Consider the following 17,215-nt stretch of genomic DNA (forward strand, 5'->3'; position numbering starts at 1 on the left):
CATTGAATCTGCTGACGGGATGTTAAGAGGATTAAGGACCACGTGGCACGTCTGCATGTGTGCAAGTGAGTTTCAGTGTGCATGTTTATGTAGTGTCACTATACTGTGTTTTTTTGTTCCATTCCCTTTAAAGGAACAGTGTGTTGGAGTTAAATATTCAGAACTGTGTTTTCATTAGTTTATAATCACCTGAAGAATCGTTGTCGTGAACTTAGATTCGGCCGTTTTATCGCCGTAGAGTGTGTTCTCTTCACGGAGTACACTGTACTGTCATGTTCCTACACTGGTCGTAGAAGAAGAAGTAGAAAGCCTTTTGCGTTTTTACGTGACCTGAAGGCCACCGTAGTTCTCAGACACGCTTGGAAAGGGAGGAGTCGGTGTAAGTGTATTGAGTTGGATGCAATCTGCAACGCCACCACTAGATGCCACTAGATTCTACACACTGCTCCTTTAATTTCAAGTTCACTTCAGTTTGGTATTCAGTGTTTTTGGCTGACTCTTTGTAGTTTGCACCTTAACAGCGGAGTACACAACTAAAAAAAAACAATGTTCATTTGAAAAACGAAGAGGACTAAGTGTCTTCAAGCATGCTAGCGGTAAACATCAGCATGTTTGCATCTCTAGCCACATGTTTACCATGTTGACAATTCTATAGATCTGCAAACATGCTGATGTTTTGTAATGATGAATGTGGTACCAAAGTTCATGCCAGTCCATCTAATTGTTGTGGAGATATTTCCATCTGGACCAAAGTGGTGGACAGACCGACCGACTTCGCCTTTCCACGGACAATGAAAAATGAGAAATGTGCCACCCAAACAATTTAAATATGAATCACGCACGCTGACATGTGTTTGCATGTACAGTATGCAGGCTGTGTAGCGGTTGGATGTAATTCATTGATGCATGCAGCCCTGAAAAGAGAGAACACGGCAAAACTAAGAAAGGAGAAAGAAGAATTACAGGACCCGATTCAGTGGAAGGGTTGGGTGCTTGAATTACGGCTGGTTTCAGCTCTCAGATATGTGTGCGTGCATAAAAGTGTGGAGAGGGTGTATAAAAGCTGTCGCAGTTGCCTCGAGTCCATTTTTCTACGTCTTGATTGAACTCGGCTTCATCCTCCCTCCCTACCGCGTGCCTTTTTTACCGGTGTCTCCCGTTGACCGGCCAGTCCGTCCATCCCTTTGGTCCAGAGTGACAAGATAACCGCTGATGGATTGACATGAACTTTGCTACGGATATTATTGGTCCCCTGAGGATGATTCATAAGAACATTGATGTGACCCTGACTTGTTATGTCGTGCCAACAACACCTCTAAAGCTGTGACTGAATACCCATTAACCTCAGCTGTACTCTGAGATGAACGCTAAGAGAAGCAGTTTGGCACGCTCAAAGAAAACATTCAGCTCTAAGCACAGCTGGAGCGCAGGGCAGTGGATCCCATCCTGGGGTTCACAAGGTCAATCTTAGGGGCTGGAAGATGATGAACTGAGATGTCCTTTAGCTGCCACTGTACAGCCGATAAAACATGTTTCATACTACCAGTATCATGGATCAAACAGTAAATCTTCTCTGTTATTACATTTTATTTCCATGTTTTTGTTTGGGTTCCACTTGGACCATTCGCCCTCGGTTAAAGACACTCCATTATCTCTGCAGCAACACCCACGCGCAAACTCTGAAACCTCTCGTTTGTACTCTTGAGTGGAGCAACACTTCTCCTTTCCTGTAAAGGAAGCGGTTGCAACTGTTTCCTGCCATTTTCACGATTCGTACTCTGGCCAGACACGCGCGCACAGAAACGCACGGTTTCATTGCCTGGGTGCGGTTGATGCAAGATGTTTTTTCACACACCAGCTGGAGATGACTGTCTGCAAGTTAGACAAAATCGAATTTCATAACTGTTGTTCTTGGTAGGACGATCTGAGGACGTCACACCCCGGGCCTCCTCGCTGAAACGCAAATCCATCAAGACGGGAATGTCCAACATGTAATCACAACATCTGAAGGTACATGATGGATATTTACTGGATGATTATGATGAATTGCTGTCATAGTAACAATAAATCACCGGAGACAACATCGTGCACATCTTCGTCTTATTCACAGTCCGAGTGGAGGCGGGGAAAAAAACTAATCTCTTTCAGATTTGCAGCCACTGGAGAGGGTTGCTCATCCACATCATTAAATGCTGATTAGAATTCGTTCAGCTTGATTTGATGATGCTGATTTGAGGTATTTTTAAGTGAATGACCAGAAAAGCACCAGATACGCTGTATTATCTAGCTCTCCCCATATTCTTCCAGTTACACCCTCCCACAATGCTGTAGCAGAGTATTTCTCACTTAATTCACAAGTTGACTGAACATCTAATTTATTCCTTTGGAGCTTCACACTTGTATTCATTCTGACAGATGTGTATGTGTATGTGTATGTGTGTGTGTGTGTGTGTGTGTGTGTGTGTGTGTGTGTGTGTGTGTGTGTGTGTGTGTGTGTGTGTGTGTGTGTGTGTGTGTGTGTGTGTGTGTGTGTGTGTGTGTGTGTGTGAACTTGCACTAAATTGAATGATGCAGCAGCCTAAATGAGCACGTCTAACGACAAAAACACAATCCGTAACTGAACACTGTCTGCTGTGGGCCATTGAACAAACGGCGTTGCAAAACACCAGCCCTGAATATCTTATTACCCAGAACATCGAACGCCTCATCAGCTCACAGAACATTGTGGAGGGAAGTGGAGCATCGCGCCCGCGTCTAAAGCTCACCGAGAGAAACGAGGAGTCCTTTCAGAGTGAGTCATTTGACAATATCACACAAATAATAACAAAGTGAGACGCAGCAAACGAAAGCAAAATGTGCACATGTATAACATGAGCTGGAAAGACACTGTTTTATCTCAGATACACAACAAGATTTAGCTTCATCCACTCACTACTGGAGCACTTACTCGGCCTGGAGAGGACGCTCGGTGCGAAGAGGTTTCAGTGAAAGCTCTACTGGGCCCAGAGACGGTGTACCATGTTTCTTCATCTGTGTGGACATTATGTACTGTTTGCTGAGGTCCCGTTCTTCAAATGTAAAGCGTAGTTTGTATATTTGGTTCTGTGAATGGAGGCAGATGGACATACAGAGAGACAGACCCAAGATAAGAACAGGATGGACTTCCCAGTGGAGACCATGACATCCCTGACAGATACATTTTTTTGTCTGTCATCAAACTCTGTTTCTTGTCTGTTCTTTTTCTGGTGTGTTGCCTCTTTTGAAACGCTCTAGAAAAACTGTGACACGATATTGCAATTCTCTTGTTATGTTTCGTGCGTTCCTTCGCTCTTCGCTCATGTATGTATTTGTTTTTCTCAGAGGTGGTGAAAGTATTGCAGCAATGTAATACATCAGCTGCCCGGTCACTCTCCGCTCCTATAAAGCGTGTCAAAGAATACCATTTTCTCCTCAGTAGTCCATAAAGTAATATTTGAATATTGACATTTTTAGCAATGCTAGCAGTGTGGTTTTAGGGATTGAAATGTCGGTCTGTCCGCCACTTTGATCAAGATTTAAAGATTAACTTTCAAAGGAAATGCTGTGAATTCTAGTCCAGACATTCATGGTTCCCAGATGATGAATGTGAAGGACTTTAGTGATCCTCTGACATGCTCCACAGCCCCATCGTGGGGTCGACGTTTGTGATTTTGAGTGAAATGTCTCGATAACTGTTGGGTGGACTTACATGAAATGTGTTGCAAACGTTCATCTTCCCGTTGGGATGGATTGTAATTTAATATCATGTAAAACTATTGGATACTCATCGTGGTGAACATACCAGCTCAACGTCAGCATGTTAGCATTTATCTCACAGCACTGCTGTTTCAATTCAGGCAAAAATAAACACCGAACCAATCCTGAGACCATCTTTCGTCGTTACTCATGAATCAAACAAAAGTGAAAACTGGAAGTGAGGATTCAATTAAAAGGAATTGAACTAAACCCGTATAATAACCCGAGGTGACATGTACAGTTTTTCACAGCAACTCATTAGAACACATGCAGTAGGAGCCACATGGTCATTAATCCTCTTACATCCCATCAGCATGTCAAATCTAATATCTGCTGGCATTATTTAATATGCTGTTTTTGTGTTTGTCCAAATCACATTCCCATCAACGTCAGCTGCACTTTGTTTTGCGCCACAAAGCAGTTAGCTACAGGTAGCATGCTAATATCCTAAACTAAAAAGGTGGACGAGTTAAACATCACCTGCTACAACATCAGCATGTTAACATTGTCATACTGGGATTAGCATTTAGCTCAAATGACTGCAGCCTCACAGAGCCGCTCTTTCCTTCTTTTATCTGCCACATTTTCATTTTAACCGCTCAATTTCTCAAATGACTTTTTCTTTTAGTGCCTCTTACGTTTTATAACGGGTCTAACTTCCAGCTCGCTAAATACCGATGCCTGGTCAGTGCCCCTCTGCGTCTCACACCGACTTCCTGTGAAGACGGAAGTTTATTGAGTGAAGACACTATGCGTGCAACTAGTGGAAACTTGCCACGCCGTCCCAGCACGTCCAGCACCGCCGCTAGAGGGGTTTGTAGAGCGCTGCAGTTTGACGCTCGGGACCAATTTGAGGAGTTGGGAGTGAGAATGTGTTGGAGCATCGCACTGGTTCCCTCAACAAAAAGACAATGGGATTTTATGTTCATTGGAACGTTTACGATACCTACACGTTGAGTTCAACAAGACAATCTTCACAAATGAACCTCCAACGTTAGCATGAGCGAGAGTACGAGGCTGTAAAGGCAGACGCGGTGTTCGATGACGTGTCGTCGTCTCATTAAGGCACTTGTTGGCAACCGGCTTTTTTAAAGACACGTTGAAGCCCATTTTAAAAAAAGCGTTGACTTTGAGTCGAGGGAAACCAGAAGTTTAAAAAACGCCAACTCATTTCAAGGTTTTAGGACTCATTACTGCAACACCTTATGAGACTCTGGCGTTCACATTAAATGGCTTCTGGGAATTATTTCACTTTATTGAAAAGAATGAAAAGCTTCAGTTGGAAAGCGAGCTCGGTTTGCAGGTTTATAATGACTCGTACTTGTAAAAGTGACACACTCAACAATCTTCAGCCCCTCTGTCGAATAAAGCTTTGAACGAAATAATTGCCTCGTGGACGGTGCATCAACATCTCACTCTTTGTTTTATCACTTTAGGAACTAACCAACCAAGGGCGCTTCAGCGAGATCACCTTCAGTCGCCTCCGCCCAGACCTCCAGCCATATGTGGCCTGGTTGGAGCAGCATGTGGAAGCTGACCGCTCTCACCTTTCCTCTGCCTCTCCTGTCAGATCAGGCTAATAATAAAACACCTTCTTTTTGTTCATGTAAATCTCACGTCGCCTATTTCTGCTTTTCTCCTGTCTTTTTTCCCTTCGTGTTCACCTCTCGGTCACCTTCTAAACAACATGCTCAATAAGATCTTTATTTCAATACAGTAGAGGCACGATTGACCGTCCCGGGCTTCATTAGCAAACCGGTTGCAGAGACTTCAGAGCACACGAGAGAATAAAGGGGAAGGCACTCGGAGTCCAAACTGTACCCGCCAGAACACATTAACTGTTGCTGTAGCAACCGTCTCGCAAATTTATAGGCGAAAACTCAAAACACTTTAAGCGGACTAATTCCTCAAAATGTCCTTGTACACTGGGTCTCTTTCTCCATCTTCTTCCTCCTCTAAACACATTCTCGAGAGCTGAATCCGCAGAGTAGAACGTGGTGTTACTGAGCACGCTCAGCAGAACGTTGATCTCAGGGATCTGGCTTGCGTTCATAAACATCTGGGATCACTGGGAGCTGAACTCCAGCCTTGAACTTTTAGCCTTGACCGTTCAGGAGACTTGTTTTAATGTCTAACATCAAGATGAAGAGTTCAGTGGAAGCAAACATTTGTCGATGCAGGGAACCAGAACACATCTGCTTCCTGTCTTGTCGAGTCTAGATAAATGTATCCGAATAACAATGCTCCTCTACAACGGAAAGCACAATCAGTATCTTTTTAACATAACTCTTGAGCATCAACATCCTTCAGGCCCAAGTAGGAGCACCTTTAATCAGCTTTGCTCATCTATTCATGAATGATGAGGCAAACTGCTGTCTGAACAGCGGCTCCCTGTGTTTGAGGTGCCGTGTGGGTGTTTTCTCAGGTGAACGGGGCTGCGCCATGTGGAGAGACACTTATCACCCACAGCAGAAACAGCCTCGTGCATGCCCAGAATCCTCAATGACAGACCGCCCACGTGCTGCTTTCAGATGAGAATGCAACGTGAAAACAGGAGCGTTGGGAGTTTTTATGCTTTCTTTTTTTGTTGGTGTTCTGTTATGTCTCCATGTGTGTAAGAAAACAGAACAGGTGTTTATTTCTCTCATAAAAAAAGATGCTTTTGATTCATTGATGTTTCATCATTACCCAATAGAGCAACCAGCCGTTACTTAAGAGCCATGTCAGGAAACCAGAGCAGAGAAACAGTTTCATGATTCATGTCTTTTACATCACCGGGTATCACCTTCACCACAAGCCGAAACCCACTGGCACAGTGAGACACAGAGAAGTGAAAAAGGGACATGAGGTATGTTACCTCTACTGGTTACTTACTGGGAAGCAGCACGTTTGACATTGTACAGTCAAATGTCTTCCAAGGACCGCTCATTTTACTTCAATGTGTCTCTCCCTCTGACACCGCTTGTAAAAAACCCTCTCTGTTATTTGATCAGTGACTTTCTTCTGTATTTGGCTCAACCAGTGCAGTACAGTGATGATGCACATGCTGCACCAGATCTCTTTGATTTGGAACTCAACACACTCAAACATGAGCTGAAGAAATGTGCACGTTGGAGTAAGCTGTGCAGTGGCAAACATCATCTCTTAAAGATGAACTTCACGTCATTGCTTAAGTGTGTGTGTTTTCATCATCACATGCTCAACCGTGTCTGAAGCGCACATCCTGATTCAAATGCGACATCCTGCCCACAGAGAGTGGGTTTTTTTGGTGCTGTAGTTGCTCGTCAGTGTCCTCCTGCTCGCACTGCGCAGCTCTGCTATGCAACTTGACCTGACCTGACCTGCTGTAATCCACAAAGTCGTTTTTATCTTTGGCCGACAGGGTCTCGACCGATCGCTTCGTCTCTCGTCGTCCTCTCGCGCGCTCGGCCGCCACAGCGCGCTGTCCGAACCGGGGAATTAGAATACGTTCATGCTGCGGTGAGAGAGAGAGAAAATAACACTCATTGTGGGAGGACTCTGTGGATGAGAAGCTGCATGTTCACTGGAAGGTAGATATGCGAATAGAATCGCGCGGAGAAGCTCACGCACGACTCCAGCCACACGGAATTCCCGACTTGTTTACCCTGCACCGGGCACAGAGGAGCACCGTTGCGCAGTCTTTACGCACAACCAAGGAGCCGACCAGGGGATACAGAGGGAGGCCGTCTGTCTGTCACCACCATGCCAGCGGCAACAGCTTCCACTGCAGATGTTTCCGGGACTGTTTTTACAAACAAAGATGACAGCCGTGACCGGAGGAAGTCAGGTAAAGAAATAACCAACCAAATGGTGTCCAATTCACACTCGAGTTGAAGCGTGTGGGAATGTGTGTGGGACGGAGGATTGTTTTAGGCACTTTGCTCTTAGTCCAGTTCTATAAATAACACAAAGGATTTGACTCAACATGTTCTGTGAGGGGCTCATCTGCTAACTGTACAGAGGTTTAAAGTGTGTGAAGCCTTTATTTCCTCTTGTGTAATATCCCTTGAGGGATTTACAGTGACAGCAGTTCCCCCACAGTTGTTGTTAATTATCAGGGTACATATAGGCTATAACGCAGTGCATGTTGCAGGCTTGTGTCGTTTATTGTTGGAATGTGTGTGTGATCATTTCCGAGAAACATAAATCGCATTAATAAGTATTCACGTCACACGATAAGTGCAATCTGGCGTTTTTGAATGAACATCAACTTCCTGCACACCTATATTTCCGATTTATTTATTCATGAATTCATAAATTCATTCATTTATCTCTGTATTGAAGTGGAAGTGTTGTTGTGTTTTGACGCCCCTTGTGGTGATCAAAGTGCAGCACAAGTTTTTTCTCCTCGCGTCCTTGGAGGTTTTTCCTTCATTTAAAAGTCACAAAAGAGGAACAATCCAAAATCTCTCATGTGCATTATTGGGGTTTTTTTCAGTAAAAGCCAGAAGCAGATTTTCCTCCCAGTGAACAGCTGGTTTGGACTTGTGTCCTGGGCCTGATCACATTATCCTTCCCGGCCCTGTTGGAAATCACCGACATGATGTCATCGTGTTTATTTGAATTCCAGCAGCTTGTGTCATGATGAAGTGATGCTCCATGTTGTAGGTTCTTCCCGCCAGACGTCCTGACACAGAGAGGAACCTCCCCTCCTGTAATATACTGAGTGCCGTGCTGTATGATAGCCGGTTGTTTAGCACGGCTCCAGATTTATCACATTTCCTGCTTCGATACTGTTAGAGTTGATGCAGCACAGCAGCTGTTACAGGGGGGGGGGGAGGCAGTGTTTTGTCATGCACCATTTTGCCGCCCTACAGGGTTCAGTGCTGATAGCTCATCGCACACTGAATCTCTTCTGCAGAGCTCCATTCTTCTTTGTTGTTCCCTCTTCACCCTGAACTCTTCTTGCGCTGCTTTTGAATCCTGATCGTCTCTGTAAAAAAACCAATTTTCTTTTGGAGATACATGAATTACACGTGTTCAAACTTTGGCTGAACTTTTGATGATCAGCGAGCGTCTTAACATCTGCAACACAGCCATTCATTCATGCGCACAGTCCGATTCATCGCTGACTGACCTGTCGTCTCTCTCTCTCTCTCCCTCTCTCTCTCTCTCTCTCTCTCTCTCTCTCTCCCGCTCTCTCTCTCTCTCTCTCTCTCTCTCTCTCTCTCTCTCTCTCTCTCTCTCTCTCTCTCTCTCTCTCACTCTCTCTCCCTCTCTCACTCACTCTCTCTCCCTCTCTCTCTCTCTCTCTCGCTCTCTCTCTCTCTGTCACAGGTCAGACCCAGGCTCAGTGCACAGCCAGGCCCCTGCCAGCCCTGGGCACCCAGAGGATCATCCAGGGCAATGGCACCACCGTGGGCACAGTCATTTCCCTGCAGTGCCCAGCCAAACACATGCTGGTGGGAAGGGAGCTGATGTGTGTCATGGACACCAACAGCCCCCACTGGGTGGGGGATACCTACTGTAAACGTGAGTAGCAACAAACCCCTTTTGTTGTCAAAAATTAAATGTTTAAATGATTAAATGTTCCGAAAGCTTTTACTGGGGGAATTGCAGTCTGTCTGTCTGCTCATTATTCTGAAGAGATGGGACACGAAACATCATGTGATGGGCAGTGTAGTTGGTATGGGCAATGTTACGCGAAGACACTTAAGCTCGGATTCAACTTGTGATCATTAATTCTTCTGAATTATGTGAGGACACATTCGAGCGAAAATGATTTCTCGCTCGGGGATGAAGCTCATTAAAGGAGAATATGAATGCAAACGGCGGTAGAGAGGAATCATTTCTAGCAGGTGCAGCGTTAGCCGCTCGTTTGAAGAGCGAGTGGGAAAAGTGAGAGCAAGAGCCTAATTATGTTTCAGGATCAATCATCATGGGAGAGAAGGCGCTGTCTGCTGTGAGACTGAAAGAAATTAAAAAACGGAATTTATGTTTTGTTTCCCCTTCCGTTTATATATATATATACAGTATATATATATATATATATATATATATATATATATATAAAGCAGCCTGTGGCTTATGTCTGTAAAGCCTAAGGTGGCAGAGTCTGATAAGGAATTGTTGTACATAGATTTTGCAGCACGGTAAATAGAGCGATATAAATAAATGTGTTGTATGGCAAGGAAGTAAAATCGATAGATCAGTCAACAGTCTTCTTCTTCTTCTCTCACTCCAGCTGTGTCGCCCTTTGACGACCATGGTTTCCGCGTGGCCGTGCTGGCGTCCATCGTAAGCTTGGCCATCATCTTCTTCATGTCCGTGGCCTTCATCACCTGCTGTTTGCTCGACTGCATGAAAGAGGACAAAAGGAAAAACCATGAGAGGTGACTTAAAAGTGACGTCACCGTGACGTGGCCCATTGGTCTGTGGAGTGTGTTAAGGCCACAACTTCTGGACACAGGGAGAAATCGCCCCCCCCCTTGCAGCCATGCTGTCTCAATCGCCTCCAAAACACAACAGCAGGTTAAAGTAAAAATCAAATGGATTTATTATCCAAGAAGCATAAAAACAGTTACAAACCGAATCACACAATTATTAACAAAACAAACCTATATATATAAAATCAAATGTGAGATCCAATCCGAGCCACCCAGAAGGCTGGTCTGCCTCCTCGGTGGCCAGCAGAAGATCTGAAATCCCCCCGTGCTTCAAACCCTTTGTCCCCTCAAAGTTGCATTCCTCAGCTCATCGATCAGCTCACTGATTGGCTGAAGTCCAACAAGCCCCACCTGGGCCTATGCCCCATTGTCCTAAACTTCACACCTCTCCCTGCCACTTTCACATCACCCCCACTCCTGCACATTCCTCAAACCCCATCTCACAGACACTGAATGCATGAAATAAAACTTAAAACCCTCACAATTCCCCCTTTACTCACTCTTCAGAGTGAGTACATGAAACAGTTGTATCCATCAATGCATCATCCACTCATAACTGGTTGCCCTGTATATTAAAAGCATTTATAACAGTTCTCGTGTGGCATTGCTAAAGTAAGTACAAGCTGTTGAGGGAAAAGGATTATTCTTTACACATAGGTGTCATCATGATGTGTAAGCAGAATAGGTGTTACAAATGACATGCTAAAAAACAGTAGACAACACATTGTGCCTCTAAGGTCACATAGTTCTGGGTGTTTCTTCGTCGTCCAATGGTGGGGAATTTGCTTTTCACTCATGTAAGTGTGTATCTCTGTCAAAAAGTTCAGTTGAGTCTGTGAGTGCAGTGACTGTTCAGGTAGCTCGTTCTCGTGTGGGTGGTGAAGAGAACTGTCCATGCACCGCTCAGCTTGCCAGTGACTTTGTCCTTTCCGGTTGGGGGTTGTGGAGTTGTTTGGGGGAAGGGGGGTTAATGCAGCCGCTGTCTCAGTGGGTGTAACCAGCTCTGCTGCCAGGATCATCGGTGTTTTTGAAGTCAGTGAATTGAGTCTGACTTGCTGCCAGTCAGACATGTCCTTTCACACCATTCCTGGTCCTCGTACCAGAACACATGTGCAATCTCCACCTTTTACAACTCAGATTGTGTGGGAGACAGAGAAACAGAGACAGCAGTATTTTTTGTCCAACAAACTCATTATACATTCCACTTCTCTCTCTTCTCTAAGCACACTCCAAGTTGATCACATTTTAATTGGCAAAAACTGCCTTTTTCAAGGAACCCCAATTTAGTCCACCCTTATATTTGCCTCTGGTTTAACAGGCTATTTAGCTTTATCAGACCCGAAGATATTTCTCCAGTCCGCCCGACTCCACCAAATGCCTGTTATCCTACTTATCCGAATCACCCACACGATTGCTTCTAAACAGTAAGCTGAGCTCGACCCGAACAACATGCCCCAAAGAGTTACAAAAAAACACCGCTTTAAGCCCCTTCAGCCACAAGTATCCAGTCCGCCAAGCTACAAAACACTGCTTTTAAACAAGTTATCTTGCTGACCCAGCAATGCACAAACTAAGCCAGAGCGTCTCCCAGCCTATGCACGCCAGTCCGCCAAGCAAACAACCGTTTATTAATCCAATGTGGTGATTTTTATTTTTATTTTTATTTTTTTGCTGTATTCTCCATATCACATTGCGGGACTCCAACCCGGCCTCTCTGAGGTCTTATTTAGCGTGGGACTCCAACCCGGCCTCGGGACTCTAACCCGGCCTCTCTGAGGTCTTATTTAGCACATTGCGGGACTCCAACCCGGCCTCTCTGAGGTCTTATTTAGCACATTGCGGGACTCCAACCCGGCCTCTCTGAGGTCTTATTTAGCACATTGCGGGACTCCAACCCGGCCTCTCTGAGGTCTTATTTAGCACATTGCGGGACTCCAACCCGGCCTCTCTGAGGTCTTATTTAGCACATTGCGGGACTCCAACCCGGCCTCTCTGAGGTCTTATTTAGCACATTGCGGGACTCCAACCCGGCCTCTCTGAGGTCTTATTTAGCACATTGCGGGACTCCAACCCGGCCTCTCTGAGGTCTTATTTAGCACATTGCGGGACTCCAACCCGGCCTCTCTGAGGTCTTATTTAGCACATTGCGGGACTCCAACCCGGCCTCTCTGAGGTCTTATTTAGCACATTGCGGGACTCCAACCCGGCCTCTCTGAGGTCTTATTTAGCACATTGCGGGACTCTAACCCGGCCTCTCTGAGGTCTTATTTAACACATTGCGGGACTCCAACCCGGCCTCTCTGAGGTCTTATTTAGCACATTGCGGGACTCTAACCCGGCCTCTCTGAGGTCTTATTTAACACATTGCGGGACTCCAACCCGGCCTCTCTGAGGTCTTATTTAGCACATTGCGGGACTCCAACCCGGCCTCTCTGAGGTCTTATTTAGCACATTGCGGGACTCTAACCCGGCCTCTCTGAGGTCTTATTTAGCACATTGCGGGACTCTAACCCGGCCTCTCTGAGGTCTTATTTAGCGTAAATGTCAGGAGAATGCACTTTTCCAGCTACAGGTTACTCTGCGGTCTTTCTCTGTGCCCAGATGCGGCCCTAAGGGTCTATGCGGTCCGTGAACACTTTCGGCTAAGATTACCAAAACAGATTTTTATTAAAATGGCTCTGCTCACCTTTTATTCGTGTACACTCCGAAAGTATCCGCGGTCCCACATCCCCGTCTTAGAGTTCGTCAAGTCCCATCTGCGGTGCCAAATTTGTTAAGGCCACAACTTCTGGACACAGGGAGAAATCGCCCCCCCCCCTTGCAGCCATGCTGTCTCAATCGCCTCCAAAACACAACAGCAGGTTAAAGTAAAAATCAAATGGATTTATTATCCAAGAAGCATAAAAACAGTTACAAACCGAATCACACAATTATTAACAAAACAAACCTATATATATAAAATCAAATGTGAGATCCAATCCGAGCCACCCAGAAGGCTGGTCTGCCTCCTCGGTGGCCAGCAGAAGATCTGAAATCCCCCCGTGCTTCAAACCCTTTGTCCCCTCAAAGTTGCATTCCTCAGCTCATCGATCAGCTCACTGATTGGCTGAAGTCCAACAAGCCCCACCTGGGCCTATGCCCCATTGTCCTAAACTTCACACCTCTCCCTGCCACTTTCACACCACCCCCACTCCTGCACATTCCTCAAACCCCATCTCACAGACACTGAATGCATGAAATAAAACTTAAAACCCTCACAAGTGGGTGGAGCTAAATCAAGAGAGAAGTACAGTCATTTTCTCATCGACTTCATATACAATCTGACTTCTTTCTTAGAGAAGAGGAGTCGCCCTCTGATGGCTATTTGAAGAAGTTTACTTCAGCATTGGCTTCACTTTTCAGAACTGGAGGTTGCAGCCTCTCATTCGTTAAATAGTGCGAAACAATTGGCAGGACTGACCACCGCATGAACGTGCATCCTTGTGCATGAGACAAACATAACAGGGACCAGTTCCATAGCTACTGGAGGTAAAACTAAGTATTTCAGATCGTATGTATATGTTAAAGTACATACGTATTATCAGTAAAATGCACTGAAATTAAAGTAAAGTAACTAATAACTTGAAGCTGTTAGTGTAGTAAAAACTACAACATTCTGCTGTGAAATGGAGTGAAGTATTCAGTACCATAAAATGGAAATACTCAAGTCAAGCACAAATACCTCATAGTTGTATTTACTTGAGTTAATGTACTTACTTTCCATCACTTGAAGCAAAGAATAGAGAAGAACAAAGACGAGAGTCATCGGTCAGATTCCTGCGATGCATTTACAAAGTGAAACACTGACGTGCAGATTTAAATGTTTATTTTAAACAGGGAGTCAGAAATGTGGCAGTGGGAGGAGCAGGCCCAGCATCAGGGGCACAGCGGGTCTCGCTACAGCCATAAAGGCAGGAACAACAACAACAACAACACCCAGGACAAAGTGCAGAACCTGTGGGACACCGGGAACCCGGACATGTGTGACAACATGCCAGCCTGCAGGTGAGATGTGGGCTGACTTTTACCTAAACTGTCAAAAAAGGGGGGGGGGGGGGGGGGGGGGGTGAAAAAGACAAAAAACAACTTCCTGCGTTAACCTCCACAGATCAGGTGATCAGCAGTACGCGTATGGTCCTGCCTGCACATATGGCCCCACTCCTCCGCTCTCTACTCTCCCCGGCTATGGCTACGACCAGCCTCTCTTACCCAGAGGCCCAGGAGCTGCACAGATCTCTGGTGCGCCCGAATACAACGGACCTCCTCTGTCCCGTCAACCTACGAACCCAGGCCCGGTCCAGGTCTCGGCAGCGGGGCCCGGGTTGGTGCGGCAGTACGGGGGACAGGAGAGCGGCTTGTCGGGAAGGATCCCATCACCCACAGATCAGTCCAGCGCGAGGAATGTGAAGCCTGCCGAAGAATTTTCCATTCGGATTATGTCAGTGTGAGGACACATTACACAGGAGGCGAAAAAAACATCAGTCAAGAACTTGTTGACTGACCAAATATGTCGGTCTGTACGTTGAGGACTACGGGAAGAAGTAACAGAGCATTCCTGATGTTGAAATGATCAAATCTGCAGCTCTGCACAGTGTGAAGCTTCTCCAGGCAGACTGATGAGACAGATGTATGTGCCTTTTGTGAACTGTAATGGCACACTGCCCTCTGTCTGAAAAGGGGAGCCATTGCACTTTCAGTACACCGGCCTTGTTAGATGATACTACCTGTACATAGAAGGTCCAGGGACCTCCATGCCCTCAATCGAGCTGTTCAGAAACCCATCAAATTGTTAGTTTTTGGTTAACGTTAACGATTAAGGTGTTTAATGGGACGCACGTTGTTAGCAGTTGAGGAGGTTGTCTGAGAAACTCAGTTCACAGTGCTGGAAAGTCCACTTTGTTGGTTGAGGGGAGCAGCTGGAAAGCACCAGCCGGTAGTATGTAAATATCTTCTTTTTTTTTAAAGAATGTAAATAAATAAATAAAGACTTCTACTGATAACGTGTGGGACTGTGTCGCAGTGGAAGGAGTGCAATGGTGTACATTTCCCTCTGAAGGACCAATGCAAATGTTTGCAGCAGGTACTGTGATATGTGACTGTATGTGTGATGATGTAGTGCACACACTATATTACTGACAAGATTATAATTATTATATGATTATTGTTATTATAATTATTATTATATACAAATACAAAGAGTGTCTAGGTCTAATGGAATAAAGGGGAAAAGGGAATAGAAAGTGTATCTGCTGGTGATCGGCTCAGTCTGCCATCGCTGTCTGCGGATTGATAATCACCGCGTGGCCCTGAGGTCAGTCATGTGGCTCCACGCGCAGCGGGGCGGCGCAGAGCGTGCTGATGTAACCGGACAGCAGCGACCGTCGCACCAGGGGGAGAAGCAGGAAGCTTCACCGGGAGGCTCTCGGTCGGAGGGAGCGCCTGTTTGTCAGTATGACAGGTTTGTGAATCACGGGTAAGGTGTTTTTGGCTCGTTTGGGGTTAGAAACGAAAGGACTTCCGCCTCCAAACGATCGCTGCCCGCCCGCTGTGCCGCGTGGGTGCGCCACTTGTTGCGTGGAAGTTGTAAGTTTAGCTGTTGCAGCAACGTGTTATCAAATTGGCAAAGATTAATTTTGGCCTCATGTGACGAAGTGTGCTATTTTCTGTCCAGATATTTTATAAATACATTTGAGCAGATAGACAGACAGGTATATTTACATGACGTCATTTAACATGCACGATGAAGCTCCTCCATCAATCACATCCAAATCTGAAGTCTAAGAAGAATTTCTCTCTTAAAGAACTATTGATGAGCTTAAATCTGACATGAGGACGAGAAGGTTTCATTTTGTCTCGTTTGTTTGGAATCAGGATATTCTTCCTCGCATCTTTAAAGATTTGCCAGAATAAAGAAAAAGTAAAGCTATACCCAGAGTTTAACTTCATGATACGTGTTAAAACGGCTTAATCTGTTTGCTGCATCTCTACTAAGATCAGTGTAATGTGGAAATTCTTCACAAGTCTTCAGCCCAATTAAGCTTTGTTCTTCCACAAACATAGTTGTGTGCTGAACCCTTTTAACCCCCGAGCGTCAGAATGTGGGCCCTGCTGCTCCGCACCGCCTCGCCATTCATCATCCCATTACAGCCAGGGCTCTGGCTTGGTGGGTCAGTTTACGCTCGTGTGTAAACCCGAACGGCTTCCTCTGTCCTGCATTCCTTTGAACAGTCGGAGGCTCATCCGCGGGGTCAAAGGTGTGCCAGCCAAACGGGTTCATCGATGATGACTCCCGATCACAAGTCGTACACATCACTCCTTAAGGAGGTAAGTCCTACAGAAAGAGGGAGAAGTATTGTACAAAAGCATCCAACCCTAACTCTTTTATGTCGTATTTAAAACACATTTGTGTTTGTCATTCACAAACCATTTGTTGGCCCTCTTTCTGCCCACAGAGGGCTCTGAAGGTGTTTTCATTTCCTCCGCTGAGGTTGGCTAGCAGGAAAGATGAGGCCGTTAAGATGCTGAAGAAGCAGCCCGTGAGAAGAGCGAGCCGTGAAATTTGCCACTTTGCTGTGCCAAACTCATTTACACAGAGCCAGGAGTCGCACGCATTCGTAAGCAGTAACTGATTAACTTTTCCAACAGCTGACGTCTCTTCACGTGAAAGAAGAAATGAGCGAGTCTTTGCTGGATTTATTGTCGGTACAGAACAATAATAATTCCGCTCATATTTTCAGATACAATGAAGCGTGATATTAAGTGTAACTGCACACCCACACAGCTGTTTTCAATCACTCTGGCTGATTAGACCTCTGCTCAGTCTGAAGCTTGGTGGAGCCATGTTGGGAATTACATCATGAAAACTGTGTGCTGAGAGAGACGAAGTCCCGCCCTTTACGGGGTCCTCCGCCATGGGACCTCATTTTGGAGAAATTATTAACAATAGTCGAAGGCGAGAGACAAATATCTTTTTTGATCCTCTTTGAATTGTGCCA

At 45.5% G+C, this 17,215-nt stretch overlaps 1 protein-coding gene across 1 annotated transcript; it reads left to right on the forward strand.

Moving 5' to 3' along the window:
- The first annotated feature begins 7,081 nt into the window (after positions 1 to 7,081).
- Positions 7,082 to 15,125, forward strand: susd3 (sushi domain containing 3). Its single transcript, XM_079273398.1, has 5 exons — positions 7,082 to 7,582; positions 9,073 to 9,267; positions 9,980 to 10,127; positions 14,058 to 14,225; positions 14,329 to 15,125. The coding sequence occupies exons 1-5, from the start codon at positions 7,498 to 7,500 to the stop codon at positions 14,666 to 14,668; spliced, it is 936 nt and encodes a 311-aa protein (XP_079129524.1). The 5' UTR covers positions 7,082 to 7,497; the 3' UTR covers positions 14,669 to 15,125.
- The last annotated feature ends 2,090 nt before the right edge of the window (positions 15,126 to 17,215 follow it).

The sequence above is a fragment of the Melanostigma gelatinosum genome (genome assembly GCF_949748355.1).
Source record: "Melanostigma gelatinosum genome assembly, chromosome: 8".
NCBI lineage: Eukaryota > Metazoa > Chordata > Actinopteri > Perciformes > Zoarcidae > Melanostigma > Melanostigma gelatinosum.

Bases quoted from the DNA above. Each gene is read 5' to 3' on its own strand.
- susd3 (XM_079273398.1), top strand. From the start codon at position 7,498: ATGCCAGCGGCAACAGCTTCCACTGCAGATGTTTCCGGGACTGTTTTT. The intron at 10,128-14,057 runs GTGACTTAAAAG...TATTTTAAACAG, and splicing joins AAAAGGAAAAACCATGAGAG to GGAGTCAGAAATGTGGCAGT. The intron at 14,226-14,328 runs GTGAGATGTGGG...TAACCTCCACAG, and splicing joins GACAACATGCCAGCCTGCAG to ATCAGGTGATCAGCAGTACG.